Source organism: Agrilus planipennis, unplaced genomic scaffold (genome assembly GCF_000699045.2).
Source record: "Agrilus planipennis isolate EAB-ADULT unplaced genomic scaffold, Apla_2.0 scaffold76, whole genome shotgun sequence".
NCBI classification, from domain to species: domain Eukaryota; kingdom Metazoa; phylum Arthropoda; class Insecta; order Coleoptera; family Buprestidae; genus Agrilus; species Agrilus planipennis.
Genome location: NW_020442430.1, coordinates 106,322 through 116,554, shown reverse-complemented (window position 1 = coordinate 116,554; position 10,233 = coordinate 106,322). Strand labels below are relative to the sequence as shown.

Sequence of the window (10,233 nt, the reverse complement as noted above, 5' to 3'; positions counted from 1 at the left end):
AATCAAGATTTAAAAAAATTACTAAAAAAAGATATATTTTTGAAACAATTTAACTGCTGCAAAATGGAAAATATATAAATAAAATAAACCTTATTATTATTATACTATAGTCCGGAATCAAAAAAGGTACAATTTTCCACTTAGGTAATAAATTTAGCAGACAATTTTAAAGGTAATTGGATCTTGACATTGAGATCAGCAGAAGTTAAAAGTGTTAGATTTGCAAATTTTAAGAGAATAAATAAATAGACTAATACTTCTCAACTATCAATAGCAGTTTGCAATTTAAGTATGAAATACACCTATACCTTATAGGGTAGATATTTTAACAACTAATTAATTACCTAATTCACTAATAACGAACGCTATGTATTTTGCCCCGTTTCTTTTCAGAATCAATGCTAATAGCTAATCGAATATTAAATTGAGAAGAAAAAGTATTTTGTTGTCTTTCATTGTCCCCATCTGATGCAAATTGGTGGACAGGGCGGGAGCCCCTCTTCAGTCACCGTTAGAAATTGTGGGAACGGATGAGGGTGGTGGTTAGGCAGAAATAGACTTGCTGGACGAGACGAAGGGAGTAGAAAAGGGAATGGTTCAAGTATACCACAAAAATCTTGGACTCCCTCCTCAACCCCGTTGCTGAATCATGATTTGAACACTACGCTGCCGGTCGAATATTAACATCAGCACCCTTTCTACTACACAGTCCATCATTTGATATGATACCTTATCAAATTTACTACCTTCCAAAGGTAAATGTATTTATTTTTGTAATGTAGGTAAATCCATATGTGGTCATTAAGGTATTATTATGTGTCTATTATAGAAAATAAATAAAACATTAGAATATTGAAAAACATTAGCTGGTAAATTGTATAATAATGAACAAAATAAACTGGTATAGTGTTTTTACGGTCAATTAGTTAATCATTAGTACATACTAATTTATAATGAGTATTTCTGAAAAAAATTAAAAGATTAAAATTGAAACGAATGTAGGTGCCTGCGTGCAGATGCATAGACAAACACAAATAGTATTATTAGTTAAGTAAATGTCAAACTATTGTTTTGAGTTTTCTAATTAACTTAAAACAATTAGATTAAGCATACGTTTCTAATCAAACTTTTTTTGTTTCCCAAATTATTTCCCACTTTTCATTTTTCAATAGTTTGCTCGTTACAACAAAAGTACTTTGGTCTGATATCGCTGATCATTTATTTTATTTATTGTTTATTTGCTTTTTTTACTATTGTTATCTGTAGACAGCCCACCGTATTGCAATTGTTTTCTAAAGTATTTTCATTTTCCATTCTTTCTTAAAATAATATTCGATAATTGACATTGAAAATCAAAATACAGTGTAAACTCTTTATAGCGTCACTCGATTTAACGACAAACTCCTTAAAACGTCGAAATTGCTTGACATTGGTTGGTTTACATTGTTTTCTGTACAATATTACACTCTATATAGCGTCACGCTCACTCTATTTAACGACGGCAATGTGGCATTATAAATCATTAAGCAGTACTTTCTAAGTTGCCGAAATAGATAAGAACTGCTGCTGTGTACGTTGTTGAAGAAGACGATCCTGTCCCTCCACCAAGCATCAAACAAGCACTTGATGCAGCGAAACTATTAAAAAAATACTTTTTATATAATCAAATTGATCCAGCAGTATCTCAAGATATGAGTAAGATACGTAACAAAATACAATTAAAATATTAGAGCAGCAAAAAACATCAGACGAAGATAACAGGCAAAATGTGTACTATATTGGTAAATGCATATTATTATAGAATAGTAAAATAATATCTTTTATTTCTCTTCATTTAACGACCACTCTTTATAACGCCGAAAAATGTTCAGTCCCTTAAGTGTCGTTATATAGAGTTTACACTGTATTTAATTACTAAACTGTCAGTATGACCATGCACTGTATTTACAACAATTAACTTGTATTATTTGTTTATTTGTTTTAAAGTCTGCTAAGAATTTCACAGCTATTGAGCAATTTTCGTAAAAACATGAAGGATTTTCGTTGCTTTTACAAAGAACAGTAAGTAATTTGAAAACTAGAGAAGATGGATATAGGGAAATAATACCGTTCGAAAGACCATAAAATTCTATATACAACTATGAAAACACATACAGGGTGTTCTATTTGAAAAAACTTGACTTACGTTAGCGTTTGAAGTTAACCAAATCCGCAATTAAATGTCTAATACTCTGCATGTAATTAACCCACTTCAAAAGTATGGACGGGAAGCTTGAAGGTATAGCTAATACCTTTCCTGAGAATATTGTTGCTGCAGCTTTCTTACTGTATAATAAGCATGCTTTTTTACTATCTACTGCACTGTGCTACTTTAAAAAAGAAATTAAGATTTCGAAAACGGTAAGTTTTATGCTAGCCTTATGAAAATCTACCTAAAATCATAAGTAGAATTTAAAACCATTATTATATATACGGTGTTCCATTTAAAATAACGAAGTTCATGTCAACTTCCGGCATAATCGGAAGTGTTACGTAAGTGCCGTTGTTTTAATTGAGGAGAGCACATCCAATAACGGTTTTGGCCAAATGTTCAAAACTCAAATCCAAGTAGTTTCCAAAATATTCTAATGGATGGTCACCGTGAAAACCCTGTATATTAATATCAGTATATGAAAGGCTAAGTTTTTTTTTTATTTTCAATAAATTAAAGTCACATTGTTTAAAAAACAACAGTATGTATGACCTTGAAATGTAAATGTTTGCCTTTCAAATAAAATTTGAAGATCATCATTTAGTTTTTTACCTACATATTAATAAAAAGTGGAAATAAGTGGTACAACCAAACCTTAAAAGGTTAAGGTAGATTTTTATTGGACAATTCGTGCAGAAATTCTAATGGTTGATTTCATACAAGTACCAATGTACATTGCATATATGTTAATTTTCTAATAAACTAAATTTTAATTGGACTCTCCCTCTTTGTAGCGGCCACATTTTCATGCTATTGAGAGGTTTTCTGTAGTTGTATTTGTTGATATTATATACTTTACAACAGTCACACAACAATTGTTACAGTTGGCCTTAGACAATTGTCTACGTTCAGTGTACAATTATAAATTTGCATTACATGTAATTATAAATCTATTTTGAGGCATACGACGATTTAAACAGTTAAGTTTTTGTTTTATTTAACTTGTTTATTGTTTATTATATACATGAATAGAAAACATATATCTATAGGTCCTTCGATTTTAATGTATTCCCTTAAGTAATCCGCCGTGGGCCCCAATAATTCCATGTCCAAGGCCTCCAATGTGTCCGACAGGACTAATAGGTCCAATAGCTCCAATAGGTCCAATAGCTCCAATAGGTCCAATTGGTCCAATAGCTCCAAGAGGTCCAACAGCTCCAAGAGGTCCAATAGCTCCAAGAGGTCCAATAGGTCCTAGAGGTCCAATAGGACCAACTGGTCCTACAGCTCCGATTGGTCCTACAGCGCCGATTGCTGCAACTGGAGCAATGGGTGCAACTGGTGCGACAGGTCCTGCAACTACGGCGGGTGCTGGTCCTCTAACTAAAACTCCAGCTGGTCCGGTTTCTACAGCACCTGAAGGTCCTTCAATGGATACACCTTCTCTGATTGCTGGGACGGGAACGATTGGGGCAAGTTGAGGACCCCGGATGATCGGTGCTGGAGCAATAAGTGGTCCTGCAACTGGTCCCAACAAATGGGATGCATGGGCAGCAGTGAAAAGAAACGCGACTGCAAACTGAAAGGATAGTACGTAAAATAAAGTCTTTTCAGTGTCTATTATTTGAAAAAAAGTTAGTTATTCTGTAATTTGTATATTTTTGATCTGAGGTTAAATTTAAAAGCAAATTAACATACCAAAGCACGCATTTTTGTAGTTGTTTGTTGTTGTGTAAGAATCGAACGAGCCGGAATTTGTTCTGACAACGACAAAGCAACCCTTGTCTGTTTTATACCGTTCCGATTCGAATTGGTAACCTTCACCTGATATTTTTCAGAATAATTAAACGCAAATACATACAATTAATTATGTAGAATTGACCGTTTTATCTAAGAAAGTGGTTATGAGTAATTTGTCCTACGCTTGCCTACGTACCGTTAGGAAAATGGTTAAAATCCTGAGCGACAAAATGATTACATAATTTCAATAGTTACAAGAGATTCCCTTTCTTTAGAGACAATTAAAAAAACTACGACATTTATGCGTATTAATAAACAATATACGCATATGTATGTAGCCACAATAAAAAGAAACCAGAACTAATTATCTAGGAATATAATTCACAGAAAAATATTTTCAAAAATGTAGAAAGAAAACGAAGTTAATTTCGCCAATTACAGACCAAATTTTATTTGTGATACTCTCTATTTTTATAACATTACAATGACGACGTTTCGATCATCGTTTTTGATCATCTTCAGGTCTACAAATAAACAATACGAATTTACAATTCTGATTCATTACAATAAGATAACAATAATTTAAAATCATCTAAACTCACCATCAGTAAAAAATGGAAACGTAGTTACATAGTTAATGGTTTTCACATAAATAACATAAATAATGTTTTTCACATAAATAAATATAGTCAACAATCCAAACAAACTAAACAAACACTGTGACAAAACGAAGACAAGTTAGTCAGTTGAAACGTCGATTGAGACTGATTTTTGTTCATACAAAGGAAAGAAAATTATCATTAAAATTAAATTTTCAAAAATGTATTTGAATAAAATCATTCATTGAAACGAAATACAAGTAAAGTTTATCTACAGAACTAGATAGCGTTTTCTAGAGGTAAACTGAAAAGAATCAGACAAACGAAATCAGTAAGTGGAATTGAAGCCCGTCTCCGGTAATCATCATCATAAGGTCGTCAGTCCTAAGACTGGTTGGACTCCATCTCCACCCTTTCCTATAATGAGCTAATCTTCGCATTTTCCCAAAACTAGAACAACCCACATCCTTAGGTATTTACGAACAGTAATCTAATCTAGGTCTACCTCTAGTCCTCTTAACTCCTGTTTTTGCCTCTAATATGTCTTTGACTAGACTTTTATACCTGAGAAGGTGTTCTACCAACCTATCTCGCCTATTTTTTATTAACTCTCATAGAGTCCTCTGCTCTCCTATTCTTAAAAATACCCCTTATTTTGTAACCTTCCCTATCAACGCTATCCTCATCATTCGTTTAAAAAAGAATATTGTAAAAGCCTATAAATATATATTCGAGTTGTGTACAGATTTTATTAACTGTCTATCCATAGAAAAAATATTATAATATTGTTCAAGTGTCGATGGAAAAGTATTAACAAGAATATGGTCTTCAAGATATTTAATAACAATCAGTCAAGTCGTTTTTTTTTGTTTAATCGGATAGATTAAAACGATTTATTTACTTGAAAACGTTCTTGGTTAGAAATTTGTCGAAACTACCAGACACGGATCGCGATTTTCATCTTATTAGATCTCATCAGTCTCGATATTGACCAAACCGAAGAAACTCCTAAAGAACTGTTTGTATAATATCCAAAGAGAGGTAGTGATCACTATCTCTTTAGGAGCTTCTTCGATCAAAATCGCAATCCACGTCTGGTAGTTTAGATAAATTTCGGAACAAGAACTTTAATCCTCGTACAACTGGACCAAGAAGACGTGGCCCCTTAGATTGTAATGCCTACAGATGCGCATTGGACATTGACTATTCCGTGTTGAGATAAATCATTTAAGTTCAGTTTTTCTTCGAACTAAGAACTTGACCCATACCAACTGGCGCAGCTGCAATATTCATAATCAATATAGTAGATGGCTAAATAAACGGAATAAAAAGACATAAAGTTAGAGTAAATAGTGTAATGACCCAATGACCAAACATACATTTTGAAATTTCTCCCGAGCGTGACTGACATTCTTTTCTAGCCGAATGAGATTCTTGTTTATCATCTGCGCTGATAGTTCTGCTGTATATCAGCATTTTTTGTTCATATCCCCTATTTCTGAGGACTATGGATTTTATAAAAAAATTAATTTGTAAACTATTTATTTTATAAAAACGTTTTAATTTGATAAATTCATTGCGTTATACGATAAAAAGGAGGTTCCGGAAGGCTCAATGAAATGATACTTATCAAATATTTAAAAGTTTAGTTATTTTCCCTTCTTTGAATAAATAAAACAATTTGTTCACTTAATACTTTTATTTCTTGAATAATGCTTGGGCAAACGGTTTGATTTGCATTTAAATGGGCAATTGTACATTGAATCTATTTATAAACAGATTTAATATCTAATAACAATAATCTGTTCAGAACTCCATACGCCCTTATGACTTAAACAGTGGTGCAACAGAATACTATTTTATCTCTATACCTACACGAATTCCATTACATGCGTACCTAGAGCTCATAAAATCAGTGGCGTAACGACACATATATAGAAAGTTTCCTTTTCATTGACATTGTTTTATTCTTTTCTTGTTGGTTCTACGTAGTACTTAAAATTTTCAAAACTTTATAAACGAGGATTCACAATATTCATATTATTTTTTTATTATAATGAAATTCATTTTTTGATCGACTGTTTACAACCATTATTATTATCATAAAAATAATACTTATTATAATCGTGCTTTGCGAGTAATAAAACTTTTATAAAAAATTCGGCCTCCCCTTAAATACATTTTATTAGCATTTACATGTTACAACCACATACTAATTTATTTTAATAAAAGATAAGATTCTGCTTCTTTAAATCATTTTGGTGATAATTTCGAAGGGTTACATTTAGCAAATAAAAGTTTAGAAATTAAAAATTGTAATAAATTAGAAATTCAGCTAAACAACCAAATTGAGCCAAAAATAATTCAGTGTATCAAAAATAAATTTGTAACTCAAGTATTTTATTCTATTACATTAAATTAGTTATTAGTTGGGTAAAAATGATAGCAATGCTATAGTAATAATGTTTTGTTGAAGGCATTTTTTATTTTATAAAGTTTAGAAAACATACATGCTAATTATAAAGAAATCAGCAGTGTATATTCTGATTTAAAAATGCTCGACATACTTTTAAACCAACTAATTTTATCAACTATATATATATGCATTTCCAATGGACTATAAAAAGACTAAGACAATTTGGGGTTCCCAAAATCAATCATCATCATCATAAGATTGTCACTCCTAAGTCACGCATCTCCACACCTTCCAATCCTGACCTAATTTTCGCATTTCCCTAAAACTAGAACATGTGAACAGTAGTCTAATCTAGATCTATCACTACTTCTCTTAACTCCTGTTTCTGCCTTTTAATATCTCTCTGACTAGACCTTCATACCCGAGAAGGTGTCCTACCAACTTATCTCGCTTACTTTTTATTGACTTCCGTAGAGTCTTCTGTTCTTCTATTCTTTTTAGTACCTTTTCGTTCCCAAAATCAATACACATAATTTATTAAGGGTATTCAAATAATGCCCTCATTCAAAATTATGATTAGGTACAATAACGTAATGGTATTTGTCATATGAAATAGCTTTTCCTGTTCATGATTGTTAAATTTAATTACTTATTTAACCAGTAGTTGATTATGCTGCTGCAAAATAATATTTTCCAGGTGCATTTAAAATACTTAGATTTACGGTGTTTTTGAAACATTAAAAAGACATTATTTAGTTTAAGTGTTTATTGGTGCTGAAAGGTGAAATAAAATTGAAAAGAAGTAGAGACAAAGGTAACAACTGGAGGGAACAGTGACAAAAACATTCATGTACAGATAGAAAATGGTAAAGAAAGAAAGAAGAAATAGAACACAGCAGAGAAGAGATTTGCTCCTGCGCTTTTTGGCATGGTGGCGGCGATGGTAGTCATTTAACTTTACCAAAGATGACCGTGTCCAATACCAATGACTCCTGGAGCAACAGCACCGGATACAACACCACCTGGAAGTGGGGCAGCAGCAAGAGCACCTGCGTCAGCTACGGCAGCGATGTGGCTTCCGTCAGGTCCAATAAGAGCCCCTTGAGCAGCAGGTCCCTTGATTAAAACACCAGGGGCACCAGGTCCAACCAAAGTTCCTCCTAATACTCCTCCCCACAAGGAGGCACTGGCCATTGAGATGGCGACGAAGAAGAAGAAGAAGGCAACCTGTAAAGTGATAAATAAAAGTATTTTATTTTTATGTTTTCACAATATTAAGATAGTTAAGTTTTCACAATATTAAGATAAAATTTTAGGAACTACAGTTTGGAGACTACATTGCTAGGGGTTGGTTTTTAGTGGCTTGTTTACTTACGAAAGCTTTCATGGTGGTATCTGCTGCTAGTTTTCTAACTGATTGGTGCCAATAATGGTTACACAGCTTTTATATGTCGGTACAACCTTCATTTTTATGAATAAAGATAATTGTATGAAAAAATCGCGCCCCAGTCACTGACATATATGCCGTAGGATACCGACAACAACAGGCTGGGAGTGTCTTGAGAATTTTATTAGGAAAAACTTGCACTTCGGAAATAATTACTGGTAAGGCCTTTGTTTGCATTCGATGCATTTGTATCTGCATACGTGCAATAAAGCTCTCACTTTTTCATATATGATTATGATTATCTATAGGAATCTAGTAAACAACAACAAACAGTAATTCGATAACGTACTAAGTATAGGACAGTAAAAAAAAAGATGATTAGTAAAAGAGTTCTTATCATAAAAAGGTCATACTAAAACATTTCTAAATAAAAACAAAATGCCTAAGGAGACGGTATCAGGAACCGACGTTGTCGAATTAATTATTTCACTTTTTTAATTGATAACTGATGAAATGTGTTGTTTTGTTTCATCATACCTTCCGAATAAACCATTAACTTTCATTTTTGGTTCATTTCGTCTTTCAAACATTTTAATAAGCTTAAATACATAACAAACTGATTAATTAAATAATAATTATTCGAGTTGTGTACAGATTTTATTAACTGTCTATCCATAGAAAAAATATTATAATATTGTTCAAGTGTCGATGGAAAAGTATTAACAAGAATATGGTCTTCAAGATATTTAATAACAATCAGTCAAGTCGTTTTTTTTTGTTTAATCGGATAGATTAAAACGATTTATTTACTTGAAAACGTTCTTGGTTAGAAATTTGTCGAAACTACCAGACACGGATCGCGATTTTCATCTTATTAGATCTCATCAGTCTCGATATTGACCAAACCGAAGAAACTCCTAAAGAACTGTTTGTATAATATCCAAAGAGAGNTTTGTCTATTTGCGTACTTCTAGAACAAGGGTCGATAACTAGCGGCATGCGGTCCAGATCCAGACCGCGGAAGAGCAAAAACTGGACTGCCAAAAGAAAAACAAAAATTTTTTGAAAGTAAATAACTCAAACTATTTAAAAAATATTTTTCTGTTGATAACAAAGTATTCTTAAGCTTTGAACGTCACCATTATCATGTTTTCGAGGAAGGAATAAGTTTTCTCTGGACCTCGATCAAAATTTTCAAAATCATCCAGAACTACACCTAAAATTAATTGCCAACCCCTGGTTTAGATGTTACTAAATTCGTTTTACAATTAGTAAAACATATTGTGTGCATTTTTATTTTTCTGTTAGGTACGTGTTTACGTGACCTTTGTAATAAGATGTAAGACACTTACATAAAATACTCACTACATTAATTAACTATTATATCTATTAACCTTGTAATCTAACTAAAAGAGTCATTTAGATGTAACTGATAAACATTTTAATCCTTATTTGGTAAAAAAATCGCATAAGTCAAGTTTACAAAATTTATGAATACTTTTCATATAAAAACATCCTTTTATTTATTTATTTTCTTACTAAGCCATTAAAATTATTTATATGTATACTATACTATATCACTTTTTTTCGTTCGAAATCGTTATTATGTTGAAAACACTAAAAGAAGTTTAGAAATTTATTTATTAATTGCCAATTATTATAACATTTAATTACAAAAGAGGCAGTTACAATTTTGTTTATTTGTTCTACTGTAATATGAATCGCCCTCTATCTTTGATAGCTTCAAAGCATTACGTTAAATAACAGTACAATGTCTAGAATGTAATTGTATTATGTACCTGTATCTATATACCTGTACACTGCGATTAAATAAGTTACTTCTATTTGCAGTGTGAATAATAGAGGTCAATATTTATGATTAAATTAAATCAGCTGTGCA

The 10,233-nt window shown here is 31.9% G+C and overlaps 2 protein-coding genes across 2 annotated transcripts in view; both read right to left on the bottom strand.

Annotated features, from left to right (window-relative positions):
* The window catches only part of LOC108733219 (collagen alpha-2(I) chain-like), an 11,854-nt gene extending 7,856 nt beyond the window's left edge, over positions 1 to 3,998 (bottom strand). Inside the window, exons 1-2 of the mRNA XM_018464310.1 lie at positions 3,890 to 3,998; positions 3,258 to 3,770 (exon numbers count right to left, since the gene is read on the bottom strand). Coding sequence (XP_018319812.1) covers positions 3,258 to 3,770; positions 3,890 to 3,901 — 525 coding nt within the window. The 5' untranslated portion in view covers positions 3,902 to 3,998. The remainder of the gene's footprint in view (positions 1 to 3,257; positions 3,771 to 3,889) is intronic.
* A 3,699-nt stretch (positions 3,999 to 7,697) lies between these two features.
* On the bottom strand, positions 7,698 to 8,432 carry LOC108733242. Its single transcript, XM_018464331.1, has 2 exons — positions 8,322 to 8,432; positions 7,698 to 8,173 (listed from the first exon to the last, which is right to left on the bottom strand). Exons 1-2 carry the CDS (start codon positions 8,331 to 8,333, stop codon positions 7,904 to 7,906), a joined length of 282 nt encoding a protein of 93 aa, XP_018319833.1. The 5' UTR covers positions 8,334 to 8,432; the 3' UTR covers positions 7,698 to 7,903.
* Positions 8,433 to 10,233: the final 1,801 nt, after the last annotated feature.